This window comes from Gracilinanus agilis, chromosome 2 (genome assembly GCF_016433145.1).
Source record: "Gracilinanus agilis isolate LMUSP501 chromosome 2, AgileGrace, whole genome shotgun sequence".
Lineage (NCBI taxonomy): Eukaryota > Metazoa > Chordata > Mammalia > Didelphimorphia > Didelphidae > Gracilinanus > Gracilinanus agilis.
This window is the reverse complement of record NC_058131.1, coordinates 426,491,287-426,517,951: the sequence shown is the minus strand read 5'-3', so window position 1 is coordinate 426,517,951 and position 26,665 is coordinate 426,491,287. Positions and strand designations below refer to the sequence as shown.

Below are 26,665 nucleotides of genomic sequence, written 5' to 3'. Positions count from 1 at the left end.
TATTGGATGTGGTGTGTCTGGCCAAGAACAGCTGTATCGAATCGTTCTCTTGATCTTCGCACGCTGCCCAACGCCCTTCTGCCTTATAGGAGACCGGTGGGCAGATGGGTCATTGACCACTTAAATTCCCTAAGCTCCTTCCCTCTCTTAGACCCTAAAGAAAATTATAACCCTCACACACCTCCACATGTGACCGCATTCCCGTTGACCTGAAACTGATCGACTAAGGTCAGAGCAAGTGGAGCTCTCCGCTGAGAGACCTTGCCCCCGCCCCTATCCTGTGGGAAGGGGCGGGACAAAGAGAACTCAGAGCAGCAGTCGACCAATCCTACCTTCCAATGTCGAGGGCAGCGCAAGCGGAGGGAATGGAGGAAGGAGCAGATTGGGGAAGCCCCGCCTCACAAACTCTTCCCCCCCCCCCCCCCCCACCCCTCTGCGGGGCTTCAGTCAATAAATGAGCTAGGTCTTTCAATAAATGCGCTAGGTCTTCTCATCTTTCCCCTAGGGATCCTTCTATCTACCCGGAGCTGAGACATGCGGGACTACGACGAGGTGACAGCCTTCCTGGGAGAGTGGGGACCCTTTCAGCGCCTCATCTTCTTCCTGCTCAGCGCCAGCATCATTCCCAATGGCTTCAATAGCATGTCTATAGTGTTTCTGGCAGGGATCCCCGAGCACCACTGCCGGGTGCCAGACTCGGCAAACCTGAGCAGCGAGTGGCGCAACCACAGTATTCCAATGCAAATGCAGAACGGCCAAGAGGTGCCCAGAAAGTGCCGGCGCTACCAGCTCGTGGCGTTGACCAATTTCTCGGCCATGGGGCTGGTGCCCGGGAGAGACGTGAATTTGAGTCAGGTGGAGCTGGAGCCCTGTCTGGACGGCTGGGAGTACAGCCAGGACACGTACCTATCCACCATCATCACTGAGGTGGGTGTCGCACCCGGGTGGAGGGGGTGCCACAGCCCTGGGAGTCTAGTGGGAGCTCCCTCGGGGATCTCGTAAACATGGGTTGCCTTCCCAAAGAGCTTGCGGGCGCATGTCGTTGTGACTCCACGCTTGTGTCCTCCGTGGTTGCGCGCCTGAGTCAGGGTGGCTACTGGGTGTCAGCAAAGCTTGCATCGTGCGCCTCTGCCGGGAACGGTGGGTTTAGATCTGCGATCAAGAACTAATGCACGCCCCCCAGCGCGTCCGCCAGGTCGGGGGCTCTGAGACAGAAGCGAGTTCCAGGGCGAGTGAGGGCGAAGGCGCGCCAGAGCAGCCAGCAGCAACAAAGGGCTAAACGTTACTACCAACACGCCTTTTTTCCTCCAGTTTCATAACTAGGTCTGGACAGATTTCCCAAGAGCCAAATGTTGGCATGTCAACCGCCCCAGGCGGCAACTGTCCAAAGGTAGAATAGTTGAGTCAGTGTTACGTTAGAACAGAGTCCAAAAAAAAAAGGGAAGTTTCTTCCCACCCACCCCCAACCCTCCTCCGAGGGAATGACAGGGTCTAGAGAAGAGTGGCCTCCACCCTGGCTCCTAGTGCCCTAGAAGCAGCCTAATTGTAGCAGTAGCAGATCCTGGCTAATTTATCCTCTTCCCTCCCCCAATCCCTTTGGCCTTAAAATTCATCTGCTGACTCTCTCCTCTCTCTGTCTCTGTCTATCTCAGTCTCTCTGTGTCTGTCTCTTTCTCTCTCTACACCTCCCTACCCTCCACCCCCCATGCACCTCTGGCTTGTCTTGATTGTCCAGCCTTGGGCAGACATTTGCTTTGCATTTGTCCACCAACTAATTTTGTAACCTTTGATGACTTTGCTGCTGAAAGCCTATGAACTTCTACTGTCAAATTTCTCTATATTTATTTTAAAACGTCACAAACATTTGCTTATTCAATTTAATATTCCCTCAGATCCAGTTTATAATGTAAGCTAGGTGGGAAAGGGGTCAGGGACTCTCTTGGTTTCTGTTTCTGCCTCCAGCATCTTGCACAGAAGAGACTTATGTTTATCAAAGTTTATAGAGTAAACTTTTTTTATTGATATGATAATAGAAGGAAATCTGATTTTGGCTAAGAGAGACTTTGAGTGTGAGAATTCCCTCCACTAACTAGCTCCTAAACCTTCTTTGACTTAGTAAATAACTTCAAAGGAATTGCCTGAGACACAGAGATTAAGCAAGTAACTTGATCAGGATCATAGCTCACCAAAGTACTGATGGAGACTAGGGGTGGACACCACCATTACCTAATACAGTTGTTTGAGCAATTTATTCCAATTTTCTAAGTCATAGGAAATGAATAAAACTTTTAAAATATCTTATTTGTTTAATTTATCACCTCTTATTTGTAGCCCTTCCCCCACAAACGTTTTGTTCCTAAATTGTTCTCAATTTCTTGTACCAGACACTATGGAATGGTAGATATACTGGCAGAAAGATTTGAGTCAAAACTGGCCCACTGTAAAGCTAACACAGTGCCTGGCATTTAGTAGGCACTTAATAAATATTTATTGACTGATTCATCATTGGGAAGAACAAGTCACTTCAATTCTTAAAGCCTCAGTCTTCTCATCTGAAAAATATGGATAAGGAGCAGATAGATTGACACAACGGATAAAAAGCTGGGCCTGGAGCCAGGAAGACCTGAGTTTAAATACAACCTCAGAAATTTGCTGGCTATGTGATCCAGAGCAAATCTCTTAATCCTGTTTGCCTCAGTTTCCTCATCTATAAAATGAGCTAGAGAAGGAAATGGCAAACCACTCCAGTATCTTTACCAAGAAAACCCCTAATGGGATCATGAAGAGTCCAACATGACCAAAATAACTGAATAACAAAAAAATGTGGATAATATTAAGTGCTCTAAAAAGGATGCTTTTGTTTAGTTGTTTTGATCTATAATCATGAGGAAATCCAGATCCAGAATCTTCCACCACCAGTGCAGAAAATCAACTTGTCCATAACTTAAATTGCCTGGGTTCCAGTGTTGTTGGGTAACTTGCCTAGACAGAAAAAGCATTTGTCAGGAGCAAAGCTTGAAGGTTTCCTGACTCCAGGGCTAGCCCTCTACTTCTCTTACAGGTTCCCTCTCAAACTATAGAATCACCAAGAATATTTTTAAATATTTTCCTACTATACTTCCATCATAATTGTTTAAGGAACTTACAATCATATTCCTCCCTCATGTTTTTTGATCAGGAAAATCCCTTTATTTGGTGTTCATTCTTCTCAGGAATATTATTGCAAAGTACATTTTTATCATCATCTTGGAGGCTGTAGTCAAAAGTTTAAGGAAAAAGAAACTTATTTTTTCTCACTTGATTGTTTCCATACTTTTCTTTATTCCCATTGTTCTGCTGAGCAACCACAGACTCCAGAGTCCAGTATTGTCTGTTGTGGGGTGCTGGAGACATATTATTTGTCAGAATCTCTATGGATCCTGGAGCACTGACTAGCTGCCAATTGTTTTATCCGGAGTTGTTGGTCTGAGCCATGGGCTCTGCCTAAACTCCTAGTGTTGGCTCCATCCTTATTAATAGTTATTTTATTAGAAGCTTAATTTCAAGCACCAGCATTTACAACTTTTTATTATTTAACTTTTAACTAAGTTTACTATTAACATTTAAATTAATTCCACTTTTAAGGAGTCTGTGATTTGGAAAAAGTTTTGTCCCTCTTGGTGCTAAGCTGCTAATTTTTCTACCAAGTCCTTATTTTCAGAGTAAACGGAGCTAAAAAGCGGGATAGCATATTACTCCAGGTCTATTCCACAGATCCTGACCTAGTCACTTGCCTGTGGGCCAAATTCTAGATGTTAAGTTTTGAAATTACTTACTATTGTATCTTCTTGGATTTCCCAATTACTACTCTGCACTCTTGTTAAATCTTTGTTGGAATAGTGGAGGAAAGGAGAGTACAGAGGAGTTGGGCTTTACTTCTTCCTCCTTGACATTTTTCCTGTAAATAAATTCATTTCATTGCACAAAGTAAACTATACTATCTGGTCATTCCCTCTAAGTTTTCATCAAATATTTTTTATTTATTCATTTTCATTAACTTTTCCTAATATGTTCAAAATTCCAGTCTACTAGTTCTGATGTTTTTGTTTTGCTTTATTTCAAAAAAAAAGGTCTTACCATATTTCTTTGTGTTCCTTTTTCTCCTTGGTCTAAATTATATTTTAATATTTCATTACATTATTGTACCATAGTTTATTTAAACATTATTTACTTTTTTATCTTTTTATAAATTTTCAAATCCTTTCCCTTCTTCCATTCCCTCACCCACTCCTTGAGAAAACAAGCAATATGATGACAATTATACATGGGAAATCGTGCAGATTATATCTTATTTTTATAACACTTTCAAAGTATATTCCCAATGGTAGAATCAATAGCTCAGCACTGTTCCTTTTCACATAATATTGGAGTTAAAAGGGATCTCAGAGGTCTATGCTGATATGACAAAAACGAAACAAAACAAAAATCCTACAGCAGCCCCAACAATTGATATGCTAGCCCAATGGTTCCCTTTTAGTGGTCCTCAAACTTGTGATAAGGGTAGACCATTAAGTGGCTCTGAAACCCCAAGGGGTTCACACTAAAAAAAAAAAAAATTTAATAGTGCCTTAAGCAATAAATAATTGCCTAAGGATGTTACAATTTTTTTCAATAACAACATACATTTGTATGTTTAAAGGTTTATTTTTTGTTTGTTTTTTGTTTTGTTTCTACAGTGATTCAAAACTAGCATGAGCTTTTTTTTAGGCAATAGTTATAGTTAAAAGTACTTGATGAATGAAGCTAAAAATATATATTGTTCTACTAATAGACTAATTAACATAATATAATTGGTATATATTATATATTAGATTGCTTTAGGAGACCACAGCACATTTTATTGTTGCTGAAAGTGGTTCGGGAGGGAAAAACTGGTAGAAACCACTGTTAGCCTATTGCTTGAAGACCTCCTATCCTTGAAGACTTCAAGTGAGTTCTACCTCCTAAGGCAGCCCATTTCTCTTTTGAATGTTTCTTATTGTTCAGGAGTTTGGAGTTGGTTGGGGTTTTTTACCAAGGGCCTAAAGCTGCCTCTTTGCAATTTTCACTTTGGGAAGGCATTTTATTTGGTTGTGAACAATTGGTAACAAGAACAAAGCAGTCTTGAAGCTCTAACCTGTGTTTGTTTCTGCTTTGCTAGAGAGATGGAAGGGGAACCTAGGCTCACCTGATTTTCCCCATTGATACTTCACTTTCTTTTTTCCTTCTTTGCTTCTTTATTGACTGGAGAATGTGAAAAGAGGAGAATGGAATGGAATAATTGAGATGAATGAAGAGAATCAGGAAAGGAATACAAAGGAATGTTAACAAATTCTTGGTGTGATTTCATATTTTGAGTAGGGAGAGGGTGCCCTATCCAGTGCCATTTTTTGGTTAGTGTCCTACAGTACAAAGGATATCAATATGGGGTCCTAGAACCTATGTGTATATATGTATATGTGCATATAACATTCATACTTATACATGTCAATGACATATTTCAATATAATTAGTTTTCTTTGTATTTTATTTTATGCATTTAAAAACATTTTTCTGAATGCTAACCACGTTGAGAGAAAGAACTATGGTAGTTGAAATGCAAAAGAAGAACATATGACATCACTTATCACATGTATATATGGGTATGTGATTTGGGGTTTAGGCTTTAAAAGATCGCTCTGTAGCAAAAATGAATAACATGGAAATGGGTATCAAGTGATAACATTCGCACAACACAGTGGAATTGCTTGTCAGCTCTGGAAGGGGGGAGGGAAGAGGAGAAGCAAAGAAAATGAATCATATAAGCATAGAAAAATATTTAAAAATTTAAATTTAAAAATATATTTTTGAGAAGTCCATAGACTTCACCAGACTGTCAAAGGCATCTAGGATTAAAGGTTAAGGAACCCCTGTCCAGAAAAGTAGTATGACCTTTTAAAGGTCACAAAGACAACCTAGCTGCCAGAGAAAGTTTGAGCCACAAAAACAGTAAAGGTTGAATAAACTCTGGCTTACCAAAGAAACAGCCTGAGACTTGGCAAAAACCAAAGCATCTGCCCTTTTCTCAGTTAGTGAAAAGAAATTTGATATTTTTGGGAGAGGCAGGCAGTTTGCAGTTTTCTCCCCCAGGAGGGCACTCCTCAGTGCCTAATGACTCATCACCCCCAGGATGCTGTATGCCCCTTTTCTCTCCTTGGCTTCTTTCTATCTTAGAAAGTTGCTATAGAACCCTTAGAACACACTTTCCTGCCAGACCTCTGCAGGGTGTTTCTGGTAAAAGGATGTGGGAAAGGGAGGAAGCTTTTTCTAACACAGGATTAACTTTAGCATCAGGTTTGGGCCCCACCTGCCTTTCTAATAATGATAATTCCTCTGCTTAACAGTATTTGGTGGCTCTCTGCATCAATTTTTAAATTTTTAAATTTAAATTTTTTATAAGCTTTACAATCATCAACAAACAAATATTTGTGTGTGCAAAAGGGAACCAAAAAGAGGATTGTAAGGGACAGCTAGGTGACTCAGTGGATAGAAAGCCAGGCTTTGAGATGGAAAGTCCTAGGTTCAAATATGACCTCAAACATTTTCTGTGTGACCTTGGGAAAATCACTTAACCCCAACTGCCTAGCCCTTACTGCTTTTCTACCTTGGAATAGACATTTAGTATTGATTCTAAAACAGAAGGTAAGAGTTTTTCAAAAAAGAGAATTGTATATGAAAAAAATTTAACTATATGAAAATGAACCCTAGAATATTAACAAAATTACTCTTCTTTAATCCCCTTCTGAACTTATTTTCATTTTCTTTGGAATATTTTTTAATATTTTCTTGATACTCTTATCTTTCTTTTCTGTATCTCTATCATTCTCCTTTAATTCACATTCCCTTACACACCCATATACATAAACACATTCCAAATCAAAGCTCTCAATTGTAACAAATAAGCGTAATCAAGGGAAGGGGGGGGGGGTTCAATACATGTCTTTGCCTGAAAATGGAGGCCTCCTTCTGTACAGAAGCTCTGCTAAGAGGTGAAAAATATTTTCATCATAGGTCTTTTAGTCATTTTGTTCATGGTTCTCTATTTTCTACAGAATAAAATTTCAATTACTTAGCCTAACATTTAGATATTTGGCAAGTCCAACTATTCTGATTCCTTTCCAAACATGTCAGCCTATAGCCAAATGTAATCACTTCCCATCTCTTATACATTTCCCATATTTTTCCATTTCTGAGAATTTGCTCACACTGATCTCTGTGGCTCCACTATTATTTTTTCAGCTACTACTTTCCCTTCAAGTACTCTCTCCTTTAGGAAACTTTTACTGATTCCTCTCAGTTTGAAATATTTCCCCTGCAGACTGCATAAGGTATTTAGTATTACTTTCATACATTACCTGTAGAACAAGATATAGCATAAAATTTATTGAACTTTTTAATTTTAATTTAGGTAAACCTGTCCTATCTCATATAGACTCCCTGATGACACACATCATTTCTTGTTTGCTTTTTAAAAAAATATTAGGGATAGGAAGAAGATATTTATATAGCACCTACTACCTGCAAGGCACTGTACTAAGTACTTTACACATATCTCTTTTGATCCTCACAACAGCCCCATGAGATAGATGCTATTTTGTTATTCTGAACTTAAACACTGGAATATAGCATTTCCATACACATAACAGAATACAAAAAGAGGAAACTGTGAAACTGTGAATGTCCATTTCATACTGCTTGATTTTTAAAAAGTATATAAATTCTGTACTTTCAAAACTATCTTGTTTGTGCTTCTTCTGAATTTCCTTCTATTCTCTTCTACACATTTTTTAAAATGATGCAATGGTCTTCATTTTTGTGTATGTATGATCAGGCAAAATGAATCACATGATGGTCACATCCAAAAATACATGTCTCTACATCTTGTGCCCATCAGCTCCCTGACAGGAGGTGGGTAACAAGTTTTATCACATTTCCTCTGGAGATGTGGTTGATCAAAGCTTTAAAAGGAATCTTAAAGTCGTTTTTCTTTCCAATGTTATTACCTTTGTAGAAACTGTACTATAACTTCTTCTCACTTCATTCTACATCAGTTTATATTAGTCAACATTCTTTAAAAGCATTTCTTATTATTCTTATGGTGCAATAATGTTCTATTGCATTAATATACCACAATTTGTTTGATCACTCTCCAATTATCTAAGAAACAATAGAAGACTCCTAACTCTCCCTTAGATTCTAGTTCTTTGCATTCTCTTTTAATACCCCCCTCAGAATTATGAAATTTATTTTGCTTGTAATTATTCTCTTTTCAATGTTATCTTTTCTCTTAACTCTCTTTCCCTGTTCCCACTTGTTTCCCTGTTGTTTGATATATTTCTATAACAAATTATGTCTGTATTTGTGTATTTATGTATGTGCTCAACCTTCTTTTGTCCATTTCAGGTGAGGGTCATCCAGTGTTTGCTCTTTCACCCTTTTTCCGTAATCATGATTTAAAAAAAAAACCTGGGTAATATACTTTAAGAAATCAGAAATGAAAATTGTCAACATCTGTTAGCACAGAGGTCAAAATAAAGGTAGAAAGGATCTATTGATTACTTCCTGAGAAGACCCTTTTTTCCTGAGAGAAGAGGAATTCTTTTCTCCATACTCACTCCATTTATGAAAAATAGCAAATTCCATTGTATTATGGAAAACTATCAGACTATCCTAACTTATTCCTACACCACCCCTTCTTCCCTTTCTACTCTAAAGCATGCTTCTCTTAAAATCCTCAGAACAGAAACAATCCACCCTTCTCCAAGATCTGTTTTTCTTTATTTTCCTCAATATCCTTTGAAGACATTAAACTTCTGAAGGGACCCTTGTTTCTTCTTTCCCTGTTAGAATATGAATATTACATTATTATAAGCTTCTTTCAAATAAATTTTTCTTCCTAGGTTTCTCTGGGCTCTTGTTTGTATCTCAATGTTCTTGTTCTGCTCTGGTCTTCTTGTAAGGAATACTCAAAAGTCCTCTATTTTTTAAGGGTCCATTTTCCCCCATAGGATGATACTCAGCTTTACAAGGTAAGTTATTTTTAGATGTAAGAGTATATATCTTTTGCCTTTTGGAATGCTATATTCTTAGATCATGTTTTGTTTTGAGTAAAACAAACCAGGTCTTGTCTGGTCCTGACTGTAGTTCTTTGGTGTTTGATCTGTTTCTTTCTAGCAAATAAGTGTTTATTTTCTTTGCTATGGGAGCTTAGATATTGGCTATGACATTCCTGAGACTTTGTTTTAAGGTTCCTCTCTGGAGGTGATCAGAGGATTCTTTCTATCTTTACTTTGACCTCCATATCTAATAGATCTTGGAAGGTTTCATTTGTGATTTCTTAAAATATGGTACTCAGGCAATTAAAAAAAATCATAGTTTCCATAGATTCCAATGATGCTTAAATTATTTCTCCTTGACCTGTTTTCTAGGTCATCTGTTTCTACAGCAAATATTTTACATGTTTTCTATTTTCCAGTCATTCAATTGTATTCTTGTATGTTTTGCTGTCTCATAGACTAACTGATTTCTGTTTGGTCTATTCTGGTTTTCAGAGATTTCAAATCTTGGGTAAAGTTTACCACTTCTTCTTCTAAGTTACTTATTGACCTTCTAACTCTTTTTTACAGAGATTTTTAAAAGTCTCTTGCTTCATTTCTTCTAACTAGTAGTCCTTGTGGAAAAATCTATTTTTTCCCTTTGAGTTGCTGAGTTAGATTTGCAATTATTTTTTATACTGGATGGATAACTTTGAAATAATTTAGAACTCAAAAGTTAAAATAAATAAACAAGAAATGAGATCTATTCAGGAAAGGTTGTTCAAACATTGATATTGAGAGAAGTGAGCAGAAGACAAAATTTATATATATAATGTCTACAACATTATAAAGAAAAAAAAAGAGTGTCACTGAAGCATTAAAAAGTCGCAGAAGAGAAGAAAAGGAAGAAAGGAAGTCCAGAAGGAGACATAGACAAAGAGGACAGCTTTGAAATCGTGATGAATTTATTACAAACATGATAATAAAATTCATATGTAATGGAGACTTGTGGTTTCATATACAATCCTCTTTCTCTATTCTTTGTATAGGCAGCTAGGATAGAACACTGGACCTGAAGTCAAGAAGACCTGAGTTCAAATCAGTCTCAGATACTTCCTAACTGTGCACCCTTGGGCAAATCACCTAACTTCTTTCTGCCTCAGTTATCTCATGTGTAAAATGAGAATAATAATAGCTCCTGCTTCCCAGGGTATTTGTGAAAATCCGATGAAATGATATTTGTAGAGCACTTAGCACAATTCCTATCACATAGTTGACACTTAATAAATACCTTCTTTTTGTATGTGGAAATGCTCATGTTTTGTTAATTCAGATTAACAAAAAATTAAAATTTAGAGAGAAAACAGTTCAACAAAATAAACTGATCCAGTGACTTCATCTGACTAATATATACAACATTCTGTCTTTGTAACTCCCTCCCCCACTCAGCTTTCCCAAGAGGAAGAACATAAGTTGCCTTCTTATATTCTCTGGAACTATCATTGGTATTTGAATTGCTCCAGGCTCACCTTTATTTACATTGTTGGAGTTATTGTATATGGGGGTTTTTTTTTTGGTTATATTTATTTTACTCTGCATTTGTTTATACAAAACTTATTAAGCATCTGTTATGTACCAGGCACTATCTACTAAGCACTGGGAATTCAAAGAAAGGCAAGAGCAATCAATGCCTCCACAGAGTTCACAGTCTAATTGAAGAGACAGCATGTATACAATTTTGAAGAAATGTGCCATATAAAAGATACATTAGAAATATCAACAAAGGAAAAGCACTCCAATTAAGAAGGATCAGGAAAGGCTTCCTATAGATAGGGAGAGATTGAAAATGAGTGAGAGACTAAGGATAATAAAGAGAGCAAACTGCTGGAGAAGATAGGATAAAATATAGAGAGGTTAGCCTTGGCAAGGAACTTCTTCATGTGAGACAGTAGTGAAAGAAGAGATAGTGGCAAAGGACATCTGAAAGACAAGAGATGAAAAAAAGGGCCAAGAGGAACTCTCAACAAATGTCCTCAATTTACTAATGTCTAATTGTATTTCATTTCATCCACATGCCAAAGTTTAGCCATTCTTCTCCTGATTTTGTCTTTTCTGGTGGCTTTCAGTTTACATAGCAGGTGTTTAATAAATAACTGTCAAACGGCTGAATAAATAAAAGAATGAATGAAATATCCTTCCTATTGTTCCTGTCATTCACTCTTTTTTTCTCTTCTATTGGAAAGTCCAGTGTGAATGTTTTCTGTAGAGTCCTGGTGACAGAAACCATTGTGTAGTTATTTAAATTATTGAATTTATTTTTTTCTAAACTTAACTCATTTTTATACTGCTTTAAGATTTGTTTTCCTCATGATGACCCTGGAAGGTAGGTAGGGTAGGTACTATGATTCCTATTTCATAGAAGAAGAAATTGATACCTGAAGATTAATAACTTGTACTCCCATAGTCATACAGTACTAGAATTCAAACCCAGGTATCCTGACTTCCCTTGGGTCATGCAGTCAATATGTTCCAGAGGTAAGACTCCAACCCAGGGCTCCATAATATTATGCTTTATCTCATACATAAAGCCCTAAACTAAATTACTTAAAGTTTGAAATTCTTGGGTCCATTCTGATAAATCAACAAAATTTAATATGATTTGTTTCTGTTTGGCAGAGCAACATAGTATGATGAATACTGGGAACTACCACTAACAACCTCATTGTTTCCCTTTTGATCTCTTTTTTCTTCAGTACATATTTTTGGATTTTGCTTCAATTATAGAAGTAATAAATATAATTTCTTATCATTACATTACAGAGGAGATACATGAATATAGTAAATAGAAACACGTTTTGGAGTCCTGCTTTGCCTTGTATTGACTATGTAACCACAGGCAAGTCTCTGGGCTTCATAGGGTATAAAGGGAACTCCTTCCTCAGGTCGTGAACTTTCTGCTTGTCTGAACCAGCTCTAGGAGCATGACCTGGACTTGTAACCCCATGTTCTGGGTCATGCTTCTAAGGGCTGGTTCGGAGGAGCAGAAAGTTCACAACCCTAGGAAGGAGTTCCCTTTACACAATAGTGATCCCAAGCAACTCTCAAAAATTATAAATGACAGATTAGTTGACAATCTACATTAATGGATGGAGTTTCTGACATCAATGAAATCACAAGACTGGCCAAAAAAAGTTAACATGCATTATTTGAAGAAACGTTTAAGTTTCAAGATATGGATTAAGCAATGAAACCAACTCACTGGAGGGAGCAGATTGAAACTGAGAAAAAGATAATCAAGAAAAGATGATCATGTGCTCAAAGGAATAATAAACTGGAGGAATTCCATGTGAAATGGAAAGACCTCCAGGAATTGATGCAGAGTGAAAGGAGCAGAGCCAGAAGAACATTGTATACAGAGACTGATACACTGTGGTACAATCGAATGTAATGGACTTCTGTACTGGCAGCAATGCAATGACCCAGGACAATTCTGAGGGATTTATGGAAAAGAACGCTACCCACATTCAGAGGAAGAACTGCAGGAGTGGAAACACAAAAGAAAAACAACTGCTTGAACACATGGGTTGATGTGGGCATGGTTGGGGATGTAGACACTAAATGACCACACCAATGTAACTATCAATAATATGTAAATAAGTCTTGATTGATCACACATGTTAAAACCAGTGGAAATGTGCATTGGATATGGGGGGAGGAGGCAAAGAGGGGTGAAGGGGAAAGAAAATCAAGAATCATGTAACCATGGAAAATGTTTCTAAAAAAATAAAATATTTTTTAAAAAAAGAAAGAAAAGATGATCAGAATATCACTTACTAAATCAGCATGAGGCAGGATCTACCTAAAAAGGAAACTGTACATATATTATGTCAGCTCTTACTTTACCTATTTTTTAAGTTGTTGAATGTGAAAATTGAAAAACAGGGAAAAAATGTAAAGATATTGAATAATTGACATTATTTCTTTTTTATTATCCTTTTTCCAATTTTTTTATTTTTTAATTACATCTAGAAACAATTTTTGACAATCTTTTTTTGACATTTTAGAATTCAGATTTTCTCCCTCTTCACTCCTCCTGCCTCAGACAGTGAAAAGTCTAATATAGATAATACCCATACTTTCATGTAATACATATTTTCATATTGTTCAACATTATTTCTTTTTTTTTTTTTTTAAACCCTTACCTTCCGTCTTGGAGTCAATACTATGTATTGGCTTCAAGGCAGAAGAGTGGTAAGGGTAGGCAATGGGGGTCAAGTGACTTGCCCAGGGTCACACAGCTAGGAAGTGTCTGAGGCCAGATTTGAACCTAGGACCTCCCGTCTCTAGGCCTGGTTCTCAATCCACTGAGCTACCCAGCTGCCCCCAACATTATTTCTTACAGAAGTTTCACTAATGTGCTGGATTTACCACAACAAGGAGGCAAAAAAAAAAAACACCAAGAAATGAACAGCCTTCAAACACTTTATAAACTTTATACCAACTAGAAAGACTTGACAGCTGAAGGAAATAACATTTTAGAATAGAAACCTAATTGCAAAGCCTATTATTGTCTCACCCCCTCCCAAACACCGCAGGAACTTTTCCAGACAAATGTTCCCTTTCTATGCCTCCCTCATCTTATAAGCTAATTTGTTGAAACCAAATATAAGATTTGACATTTATTCAAATACTTAGATGGATCTGTCATCTCATCAATATGGTTGTTCCTTCCAATATTATAGATCCCAACCTATCCATGCCTACCCATCCCATGCAACTCCTATGAATATTTTGTTTTTGTTATTATTTTTTGAAGCCTTACCTTCTGACTTAGTATCAATTCTAAGACAGAAGAGTGACTTGCCCAGAGTCGCATACAAAGGAGGTATCTAAGGCCATATTTGAACACAGGTCCTCCCAACTCTAGGGCTGACTTTCTATCCACTGTGCTACCTAGCTACCCCCATAAGTTCTCTTCAAGAACTCAAAGTCACTTCTCTATCATCATCAGTAGTTTTTTGTCCATGTCCTCCCATAAGTTTGCAACAGGGCAGCACTTTCCTTCTTTTTCCAGATAGCACAAGAATACCAGTAGAATACTTATCAGTCTATCATCCCTTGATCTTGACATATGACCAAATCTACCTTTTTTGATGAGATATTCCCATAATGGTATCCTTTTCTTTAAACCTTCTTTGAAGAACCTTGTTATTTGTGATAACCTGTTCACAACTACTATGAACATCTCCACAGCCCTTTGTGTGGTAACCATTTTTAATTTTTCAGAGACTAAAATGCTCCATGACTCACACTCTTAATTAAAATACTGGTATTAAAAATACCTTTGTTTCTAGGAGAAGCTGAAAGCCATTGAAAGGAGCTTTGCAATTTAAGGAAGATTATCTAGTTTGCTCCTCTGTCTAATTCTGAGCCTAATGCCTTGACCATTTGTTATAGTCTACTTGAGATATATTCATACTGATGGACAGAGTCTATAGGTTGTCTAACAAAATATCAATAGACATTCTTTATCAACATGGTTTCTCTGATGACTCATCCTGGTACAGGAGTGACCTTGGGTTCTTGGAGTCTCCGCCAAAAGAATGAAAACTCTGATGGGTTCTATCATACTGAAAAATCTTTGAACTGAATCCCAGTAATAGATAGTCTAGTTTCTTGAGGACCAAACTCATAAAATATGGAAAGGTTTTCATCAGTAGATTGGCCACATCATAATGAATTCTCTGTCATGGCAACTTGTGAGGATTATTTATCTTTAGCAAATTTCATTTTATTAGATTCATTCCAATATTTGTAACTGTTGAGTTCTTTTAAAAAAATAAATTTGACTCTCTCAACCATTGTGTCAGCTATTTCTCCTAGCCTTGTATCACATAAAAATTGGATAGGCATTCTATCTATATTCTTATCCAAGTCATTGATAAAAACATGGAACAGCATGGTGTGAAGCCAAGATGCCAGAGTACAACCGGCAACTCATCTGAACTCTCCCAACATTCTCCTCCAAACATCTTTAAAATAATACTTCCAATTGAATTCTGGAATGGCAGAGACAACAAAAGGTTAGAGTGATACACTTTTCCAGACCAAGATAACTTAGGAGGTCTACAGGTGAAGTATGTGACATCAGGGTAGTGGTCAACCTAGAATACAACTCATACCATGGCAACATCAGCAGCAGGCCTTGGAGGCAGTTGCAATAGTAGCAGTAGAAGTTTGGGGAGTTCTGAGTCCAAAGATGAGGGTTTGGGAGGAGGAGGAGCTGAACAACCATTACAAAGAGATTACAGAGGACCCTTTGCACTGAATTCAAGACTCTGTTGAAATTCCTTCCAGTTCACAGTTCCAAATCAAAGAACTGCACTAGCTCTTGCAGCCACAGAAGAATAGAGACCCAGATCACAGTACCAGGGTGGTGAAAAATACTTATAGTTTCTCATAAGGTAGGAAGAGCCTTGGTCTCAGTTCTTAGGAAGAAAGGATCACTAACACTTATAGCTACAAGAAAGCTGGATCCTCAGTCATAAAGGAGCAAAAGAACTTGTGATAACAGGGTAAGCAGAGATTGTGGTCACAGTTCCAGGATGGAGAAGTGTACTTGTCACTCATAAGGCAACAGAGGCCCTAGTCTCAGTTCCAAAGAAGAAAGAATAGCTAGTAATTGTAGCTTCAGGGGAACAAAGTCCATGCTTGGGTAAGGTCCAGAGCCCAGGCCAGAAGAGCAGTGACCACACCTCTCTTTGGATCATATCACCTTGGAAATACCAAAAACATACAGACTGCCCCCTAACCCAGAACTAGCTCTGAAAACAATAGCAAGAAAAAACTGAAGCTTGCACACTGTCTCCACATCCCCAAGTAAACAGAGTCCAACTTTAACATAAAGTTTAGTCAATAAATGGACTGGGGAAATGAGCAAATGACCCCCAAAAAAACCTCCTACCCATAAAAATCTACTATGGTGATGGGGAAGATCAAGACACAAACTCAGAAGACAATGATTTCAAAAAAGCTACAAGCAAACCATCAAAGAAAATGGGATTTGGGCATAAGTCCAACAAGAATTCCTTGAATAATTCAAGAAGGATTTTAAAAATAAAATAAGAGAGGTAGAGGGGAAATTGGGGAAAGAAATGTGAGTTACACAAGAAAATTATGAAAAAAGAGTCAACAACTTGGGGAAAGAGATAAAAAGTATATTGAAGAAAATATCTTAAAAAACAAAATTGGCAAAATGGTAAAAAAGCACAAAAATCCTCTGAAGGGAGGAATGTCTTTAAAAAAACAGAATTGGACAAATGGAAAAGAAGGTACAAAAGCTCACTGAAGCAAATAACTCAAAAATTAGAAATGGACAAATGGAAGTTTTTTCATGAGACATCAAGAAACAATAAAATAGTCAATAGAATAAAAAAAATAATTCCAAGGTGGAATATCTCATTGGAAAGATGAATATCCTAGAAAATAGAGGGATTATATATGAGCTGCTTATGATGGAATGATCTTTAAAAAAAGAAGTTAAGCGGTGAGTAAGAGGGATATACTGTTTCAGATAAAGAAATTAAAACTATCAATAAGCACATGAGAAAGTGTTCTAAATCTCTAATAATTAGAGAAATGCAAATCAAAAAAATGCTGAGGTACCACCTCACACCTAGCAGATTGGCTAAAATGAAAGAAGGGGAGAGTAATAAATGTTGGAGGGGATGTGGCAAAATTGAGACATTAATGCATTGCTGATGGAGTTGTGAACTGATCCAACCATTCTGGATGGCAATTTGGAACTATGCCCAAAGAGCTCTAAAAGACTGCCTGCCCTTTGATCCAGCTATAGCATTGCTGGGTTTGTACCTCAAAGAGATCATAGATAAAAAGACTTGTACAAAAATATTTATAGCCACACTTTTTGTGGTGGCAAAAAACTGGAAAACGAGGGTATGCCCTTCAATTGGGGAATGGCTGAACAAATTGTGGTATATGCTGGTGACAGAATACTATTGTCCTCAAAGGAATAATAAACTAGAGGAATTTCATGTGAACTGGAAAGACCTCCAGGAATTGATGCAGAGTGAAAGGAGCAGAGCCAGAAGAACATTGTACACAGAGACTGATACACTGTGGTAAAATCGAATGTAATGGACTTCTTTCTGTACTAGCAGCAATGCTATGACCCAGGACAATTCTGAGGGATTTATCGAAAAGAATGCTACCCACATTCAGAGAAAGAACTACAGAAGTAGAAACACAGAAGAAAAACAACCTCTTGAACACATGGGTTGATGCGGGCATGGTTGGTGATGTATACTCAAAATGACCACACCAATGCAACTATCAATACTATGTAAATAAGTCTTGATTGATCACACATGTTAAAACCAGTGGAAATGTGCGTTGGCTATGGGGGAGAGGGCTGAAATGGGGGTGAAGGGGAAAGTAAAAACATGAATCATGTAACCATGGAAAATTTTTCTAAAAAAAATAATAAAATATTTAAATAAAAAAAAAGAGGGATACACTGGAAGAAGGGGAAAGGGAGAACAAGAATGGGGGAAATTATCTCACATAAAAGAGACCCACAAGGAAGAGCTTTTTTAGTGGAGAGGAAAATAAGAGTGACAGGCAACATTTGAATCTTACTCTCATTGGAATTGGTTTTAGGAGGGAATAACATACACATTCATTTAGGTATGGAAATCTATTACCCAAAAAGAAAGTAGGAAAAGATGGGAATGAGAGAAAGGGAGAAATGAAGGCAGGTTAAGGGAGGCAATGTGTCACTGGGCACATCACCTATCCTTGTTTGTTTCAACTCCTCCTTTGTAAAATGGGAGTGCTTTGTGATTTACTTCTCCACCTTATTTTATGGATGACGAAACTGAGGCAAAACATGATTAAGTGACTTGTCCAGGATCAGAGAGCTATTAAGTATCTAAGACCTGATTTGAACTCAGGAAGATGAGTCTTCTTGTGCCACCTAACTGCCCTAGGATATAAAATGAATCCACATAAATCAAAAGCATTTCTTTCTATATATTACCAACAAAGTGCAGCGGAAAGAAATAGAAATTCAATTTAATATAATTGCTGACAACATAAAATGCTTGGGAGTCTACTTACCAAGACAAACCAAGGAACTATATGAACACAATTACAATACTTTTCACATAAATAAAGGCAGATTTAAACAAATGAAGAAATATCAATTGCTCAAAGGTATGCCAAGCCAATATAAAAAAATGACAATTCTACACAAATTAATTTGCCTATTCAGTGCCATAACAATCAAACTAACAAAAAATATTTTATAGAGCTTGAAGAAGTAATAACAAAATTCATCTGGAAGAACAAAACTGCAAGAATATCAAGGGGATCAATGAAAAAAAGTGTGAAGGAAGGTAGCCTAGCAGTATCTCAACCTATATTATAATGTGATAATCATCAAAGCAATCTGGTACTGGCAAAGAAATAAAGTGGTAGATCAGTGGAATAGATTAGTTACACAATACACAGTAGTAAATGACCCTAGTAATATAATGATTGATATACCCAAAGATCCAAGTTTTAGGGACAAGTCACTATTTAAGAAAAATTACTTAGAAGACTGGAAAGTTTGGCAGAAACTATGTATATATAGACAAACATTCAGACCATATACCAAGACAAGATCAAAATGCCTTAATGCTTTAGACAGAAAAGCAAATTAGGGGAGCATAGACTAGTTTAATTGTCAAATCTATGGATGAGGGAAGAATCTATGACCAACCAAGAGAGAAAAACAATCATAGAATATAAAATGGATAATTTTGTTTACATTAAATTAAAAACAATACAGCCAAGATTAGAAGGAAAGAGGAAACAGAGAGGAAATTTTGTTAGAAGTTTCTTTGATAAAGGCTTCATTTCTTAACCATAGAGAGAAGTGAGTCAAGTTTATAAAAATATTAGTCAGTCATTCCCCATTTGGCAAATGGTCATAGGATATGAACAGGGTTTTTTAGAACTTTTTAGAAGAAGAATTCAAAGCTATATATAATCATATGAAAAATGTTCTAAATCACTATTAATTAAAAAAATGCAAGTTAAAAACAACTGAAAGGTATTATCTCACACCTAGCAGATAGACGAATATGACAGAAAAGAAAAATGACAAATGTGGGAGGGAATGTGGAAAAATTGGGACATAAATGCACTCTTGATAAAGTTGTGAATTGAACTTGCCCAAAGGGCTATAAAATTGTTCATACTCTTTGACCCAGCAATACCACTATTAGGTCTATATCCTAAAGAGATCAAAGGAAAAGGAAAAGGACTTATATCTACAAAAATATTTATAGCAGCTCTTTTTGTGGTGGCAAAAAATTAGAAAATTAAGGAAATGCTCATCAATTGGGGAATGGCTAAACAAGTCATTATATATTATTGTGATGGAATACTATTGTACAATAGGAAATTATAGAAGGATGATTTCAGAAAAACCTAAGACTTACATGAATTGATGCAAAGTGAAACGAATAGAAACAGAAGACCATTGTACACAATAACAGTTATATTTTATGATGATCAACTGTAAATGACTTTGCTTTTCAGATTAAAACAATTATCCAAAACAATTCCAAAGGACTTCTGATGAAAAATCCTATCCATGTCCAAAGAAAAACCTGATAGAGTCTGTGGATTGAAGCATATATTTTTTCACTTTGTTTTTCTCACTTTTTTTTTGCAACTTTGGTAATACATTATGCATGATTTGGCATGTTGATTAATATCATATTTCTTGCCTTGAGTATGGGGGGTGTGGGATGGAGGGAGAGAATTCAGAACTCAAAATTTAAAAGAAATGAATGTTAAAATAAATAAATAAATAAATAGAAGTGTTTAAAATAATAATAGTAATAAAAACTGAGTAACTTAAAAAATAAGTTAATGCAGCAGCACAAAACCAAGAATAGAACCCTGGGTTATTCCACAACACTCCTTCCAAATTGATACTGAACTTTTAGTCACTAATTTTTATTCTTCCAACTTGTTCTTACTACAATTATAATAGCACAGGGGCAGCTGGGTAGCACAGTAGATAGAGCCTGGAAGAACTGGGCTCAAATCGGGCCTCAGATACTTTCTAGTTGTTTGACGGCAGACAAATCACTTACCTCTGATTGTCTAGTCCTTGACATTCTTCTATTTTAGAACTGATACTAAGACAGAAGGTATGGTTGTTTTTTAAAAAATAAATAAAAATAGCTAACATTTATAAAGCTTTTACTATGTGTCAAGCTCTCTGTTAAACACCTTAGAATTATTATCTCATCTGATCCTCACAATAATTCTGGGAGGTAGATATTATTTTCCCAATTTTTGTTGTTCCATCCTTCAGTTGTGTTTGATTCTATATGACTTCTCTCATGCCTTAGCATGCCTTGCCCTTTTATCCTCTACTATCTCTCAAAGTGTGTCCAAGTTAGTGTTCATTGTTTCCATGACACTATCCTTTTTTTAATTTTAATTTTTTTTAACCCTTACCTTCCATCTTAGACTCAATACTATGTGTTGGTTCCAAGGCAGTGGGAATTAAATGACTTGGTCACACAGCTGGAAAGTGTCTGCGGCCAGATTTGAACCTAGGATCTTCCATCTGTAGGCCTGGCTCTCAATTCACTGAACCACCCAGCTACCCCTATCCTTCTTATCCTCTGCTGTCTCCTTCTCCTTTTGCTTTCAATCTTTCCCAGCATCAACTTCTTTTCCAATAAATCCTTCCTTTTCATTATGTGGCCTAAGCTCCAACTTCACTATTTGACCTTCTAGTGAATAGTCTGAATTAATTTCTTTAAGTATTGAGTGATTTGATCTCTTTAGTGTCCAGAGAATTCTCAAAAGTCTTCTCCAGCAGCACAGTTTAAAAGTGTTGATTCTATAGCACTCAGCTTTCCTTATAATCCAACCCTCCCAGTCATACACAGCTACTGGAAAAAACATGACTTTGATTCTATGGACCTTTGTCAGCAAGGTAAGATCTCTGCTCTTTTCCTCAATTTTACAGATGAAGAAACTGGGGAAAGCAGGTTAAATGATCTGCCTAGGATCACATAGCTAGAACATGAGGTCAGAATTTAACTCAGATTTTTCCTGACTCCAGGCCCACCTCACAGCCCAAATAATCTTCCTAACTGTCCACATTTATTTATATTACATATAAAAATAACATGACAGACTGTCAAATACTTAGCTAAAATATAGCTAAAAATATAAAGTATATCTTTAGCATTCCCCTGATCTACTTATCTAGCTTCTCTGTCAAAAAGTGAAATGAGGTCAGTCTGACCTGTTCCTGCTGAAGTCATCACTCTTTGTGATCACTTCTTCCATTTCTAGATATGCATTAACTATCCTTTTAATATGTTCTCAAATTTTGCTAGAAATTGCCATCTAGTTTGTCAGTTTTCAGCCTTCATGCTTCTCTCTTTGAAAAAAAAATTACTAAAATATTTTCTCTCTTGTCTAGTCCTCAGGCAGCCTTTCTGTTTTCTGCCAACTTTGAAATATCATTTACTGTGACTCAGCGATTATATTCACAATTTCTTCCTGTACCCTATGTTGTAGTTCATCTGAGTTTGGTGAAAAGTAGTTAGGTAGTCTATCTCCCTACATATCTTGGATATTAGTTCCCTATTTTCATTATCTTTTCCAGTTCATGGCAGAGTAATTAGGAATTTTGCCTTTTCTCTATCCTCAATTACTATAGTTTTATTAATCCTAAATGTCTTAAATTTTTTTTATTCATATCTTTTATCCAGTATTGACTAGCTTATGTTACCATTCTACAAAAAGAAAGACTACAAGTCTGCTGAATAATCAAGTAACCTCTTCCTTTCTTTCTTCTCTAAACTCTGACCAAGCCCACGGGCATAACTCAGGTGTGTGAAACAGTCATGATATTGAATCTGTATCAGAACAAATGACTAATCAGGGAACAATGAAGACTTTGTTCTTTGTCTAAGGATATCTTTGCATTGATTTTCATTCTCTTTTGGTAATTACATAGAGATACTAACTTAAAAAAAAAAATCCTTATCTTCTGTCTTAGAATCAATACTAAGCATCAGTTCTAAGGCAAAAGAGTGGTGAGGGCTAGACAACTGGAGTTAAGTGACTTGCCCAGAGTCACACAACTAGAAAGCATCTGAGGTCGGATTTGAACCCAAGACCTCCCATCTTCACGTGTGACACTTTACCCACTGGGCCACCTAGTTGCCCCAGTGCTATTTAATAGTAGTTACAAACTATCTGTGGATATGATGAATCAAATCTGTGCCAGAAGCTCTATACTTTTGTTGGTTTTGAATGACAAAAGCTATTTTTACATGGCACCTCCATAACACATAAAGTTATGAAATTATTTTTAATTACTATCTTTTGCTATCAAAAAAGAATGCTTAGATTTTCTGGGACAACAATTTGGGGATGAAGTCTTCTCTTTTTTATATTTGAGTAAGTTGTACTCTAGCCTTCTCTGACTATTGTTTTCTCTTTTTTAGAGTGGCATTTATTGTTTTCATAGAAAAATCTTATACAATTCTAATTAGTAGTTTGTTTAAATAAAAGTCACTTCTCATTGGTTACTAATAAAATTGTTTTCTTCTAAAGCTCTGAAGCTTAACAATAATGTATCTGGGTAAGATGAATTTAAGATTTACCATCTTGAGGTTTTCTTCCTCTGAATTCTATTGATTTAAAACAATATTTTACTATACATATAATATATCCTACAATGTAGTGGTCAGATTTTCTTTTTTAAGTAAATCCAGTGCTTTTAAATTTTCTTTTTTCCCTAGATGTGCCATTTTTTATCCACATTGTTTTTAAATCTTTTTTAGTTGAGTATTTACTGGGCATATTTTTATGTTTTCTTTGTTTCTGCTATTCTTTCCATGAGTAATGATCACTTTTTATGTAATTCATTTTTATTTGTTTACATTTTCAATGAATATTTCTAAACTGTAACAGTTTGCCATTCTGTCCTGAGATTCCTTAGTTGTACTCAGTTGCTTTATTTAGTCTTGTGGTATTTTAAATATTTTTTCTCTTAATTTCTTTAGAAAGAGAGAGAAAGAACTTTGTTACTAGTACTATTAATGGTATTTTGTCTACTTACTTTTTTCTTTTTTTTGCCTTTGTTTCTTTTAATTCATGATTTGTTTTTCTTCTGATAGAGTTCTTTTGTTTGTTTATTTACTTATTTCCTTGAATGCTCTTTTAAAAATTAATTTTGAGAATTTCTGGTCATTATGTTTTTGAGGAAGCATTTCAATTGCTTTTTGAGGAATGATTATTGAAGAGATTGCTTTCCTTTGGCAAGATTCCTTATGCTCTCTCCTGCCAGTGTCTTCATCAGTTAATTATTTTTGAGAAACAAACTATGAATGAATGAATGTCTGCAACTAATAGACAACAATTCTCTCCAGTTTCTTAATATACTATCATTTTTCCCCTCTTAATTTAAGAGGGAGATTTTAGGTATTTTATAGATATATATTTAAAGTGTGGCCGCCAGGAATCAACAATTCAGGTTGATTCTGTAATTAAATTAAACCCAAGTCAGGACTGGGTTTAAGGTCGTTTATTTACAGTTAGGAGGGTAAAGGGTAGGGAAATAGAGTGAGGGAGAGTCTAGTCCAGGCCTGCAGAGGCCTGGACGGAGAGAGAAGGTTAGAAGGCTAAATAAATGAGGCTACAAGCCACAAGACCATAGCAATCAGAAAGGCTATAAGCCTACTTAAGGCAGAGTTTGGAAACACCAAGATAGGCCCAAGGAAGTCAGCCTAACTTACCCACATGACAATTCAGAGTAGAAGCTGCCTGAGGTCTCATCTGAGATCCTTCGGCACCAAGTTCAAAGCGGGAACTCTCTTCCACAGGAAGTAACCAACATACTTGAAGAGATAGTGTCTCTCCTCACTTCCCGTGGATCCACCTCTAATTCATGTGGACAAATGGCAGCTTCTGCACTGATTTGGACTGCCCAAAGGGCAGTCCCTTGTTCTTGATTTGTTACTCATTGTCACGTGTGGGTAACTCGTCTCCTCTCCCCACTAAGGGAGGTGAGGATGACGTCATCTCTATGCCTAGTGTAAGTAGAGTTTAGACTATGAATGGGATAGAGCTAATTCTATTTACACATTACTATGCAAGTTGTTATATACTGCCAGAGACTATCCTCAGGAACTCAGCCATTAGTTTGTTTCCACTTCTGAGGAGCCTGGTATTTGTTCTTTTAGAAGGTTTATACATTGAACAGATTTCTGTATCAATGAAGCAAGGTACATTTATTCTGGAAAGGATTTCCTTAAAGTCAAGCCTACATATTCCATTCTGTATATGAGATTTTAGCAGCATGGGTTGTGTCCATGTTTATTCTTCCACCAAAACCCAAAGGTACTTATATGTCATTACTATTATCTCTAACTTTAAAATGAGAAAACTTACACTCAGAGAAATAAAGTGATTTACCCATGGTCAATTACAGCTAGGAAGTATCACAGGTGAAATCTGAGCCTAGGTCTTCCTAACTCCACGTTCATGATTCTGCCCACTGCCCCACATTGCTTCAACACAATGGGAAAGCAATATTGGGTTGAATATTACATATAGACCAAGTAAAGGAGATATTAAAATAAATAGTGAATTTTTTCTTAAACATTTTCTTTTTAAGGTCATTTTTTTCTCTTTTTTTTTTATTTTAAACCCTTAACTTCTGTGTATTGACTTATAGGTGGAAGAGTGGTAAGGGTAGGCAATGGGGGTCAAGTGACTTGCCCAGGGTCACACAGCTGGGAAGTATCTGAGGTCGGATTTGAACCTAGGACCTCCCGACTCTAGGCCTGGCTCTCAATCCACTGAGCTACCCAGCTGCCCCTTTTTAAGGTCATTTTTAAAAGCCTTTGACCTGATTGTGTTCTACTCTATCACAAGGCATCACAAATATGACCTCCCAAGACAGAATGGGAAAGAATATTCTCTTCATTCTGTTCTTATAAAAACCAGAGTTGTAGTCTTATCCTAAGCCTCTATCATGAAGTTTCATGGTTGGCTATTCTCCATCAGCCTAGTCTCTCCACTATAAACTGGTCCATCTAGCTGGTCCAATAGCTTTTTATCCTTGAGCTTAAAGATCATCAGAATATCCATGTTGATGAACCATAGAGAAGGTCCATATGTTACCCCTGATTCAAGATCTTCTCTTTAGACAGAGAAGGTGGGGTGAGATATGTGTCGGTCTCAGCCTGGGCATCTAGGAGAGAGGAAAAGGGTATTTGTTTGGCTCTGGAGGATCAAGGAGATTATCACACAGGGATATACTTGGAGCTAAACTCTTAATTGGGAAGAATCCCAAACCAAAGTGCTTGAAGAGAGATTAGATGAGAGAATAATAAAAATTTGGTATTTCTTCATTGCTTCAATGTTTACAAGACACTTTGCATACCATATTAGCCTTAATATAGTGCGACGTTTTTTCCTCCAATATGTACCTTTGAAAGTTGCATTCACCATATTCAAGCACTCCAGCTTTGAAATCATAAGTTGCGTATTATGCACCTCAGCATGCATTTTAGTGCATCTATTTGTAATCACTATATCATAAAGGAATTGAGAATTCATGTTATGATGCAACATTGTTCAAATGTACTGGAAGTGTCTTGAGGAGAACACTGAAAATAGATTTAGGCTAAATTGTTGCAACTTCACGTATGTGTGGTCTCACAGGAATCATCTTTCACACACCCGTTGGGTTGCAGTGGCGATAGATCTAACACCAGTGTTTTTGGTTTTGGCAGCTCTTATGCCAAAGCTCTTGTATTTATAATTTCTGAACATTTACCCTTTATTTATTTGACGATGGGTAAAGAAAATAAATATTGACCTTGTTGAAGAAAAAAAGGCTTCTTCCAAAATCCAAGTTAATAAAGAAATCCGACTAAGTTATGATATAAACTTTAAAATACTTGTGGCTCAGGACACAGAAAATACAAAACAACATTCAAGCTTCCAAGAAATACAGTGTTCCAGAAGCAACTGTACGTCTTTGGCAAAAACATATAGATACATTCAAATCTGCTTCAAACTTCTTTAATTTGTTTTCAGGACCTTGAAAAAACTTTGACTATGAAGAGTCTGCATTATTCATGAGTAAAGAAAAAGTTGTAATTTAAAAGGAGAAAATAAAATGGGTATTTCCTCTTTCTGAGTTACCCTTCAAAATACTTGGGATCACACTATATTGGAGCTCATATTATATTCAGGCTAATACAGTACATCTTGTGATAAGCCTTACAACAACCCTCTGAGGTGGTCACTGCAGGGCTTTTTAACTCTATTATCACCAACAAAACAGAGATTCAGAAAAGTTAACTGATTTGCTTATGGTCACACAGCTAGGATTTCAGGCAGGATTTCAACCCAGGTCTCTTCTGACTCCAGGTAGGGAGAGTGTTTCTATACTGTCATACCTCAGAATGAGGGAAGATTGAAGGGGAAGGGAATAAGTATTTACATGG

General features: G+C 36.6%; 1 protein-coding gene across 2 annotated transcripts in view; it reads left to right on the top strand.

Annotated features, from left to right (window-relative positions):
- The first annotated feature begins 482 nt into the window (after nucleotides 1-482).
- SLC22A4 (solute carrier family 22 member 4) overlaps nucleotides 483-26,665 on the top strand; it is a 96,605-nt gene continuing 70,422 nt past the window's right edge. For both annotated transcript variants that reach the window (XM_044664672.1, XM_044664671.1), the window contains exon 1: nucleotides 483-927. In XM_044664672.1, coding sequence (XP_044520607.1) covers nucleotides 535-927 — 393 coding nt within the window. In that variant the 5' untranslated portion in view covers nucleotides 483-534. The remainder of the gene's footprint in view (nucleotides 928-26,665) is intronic.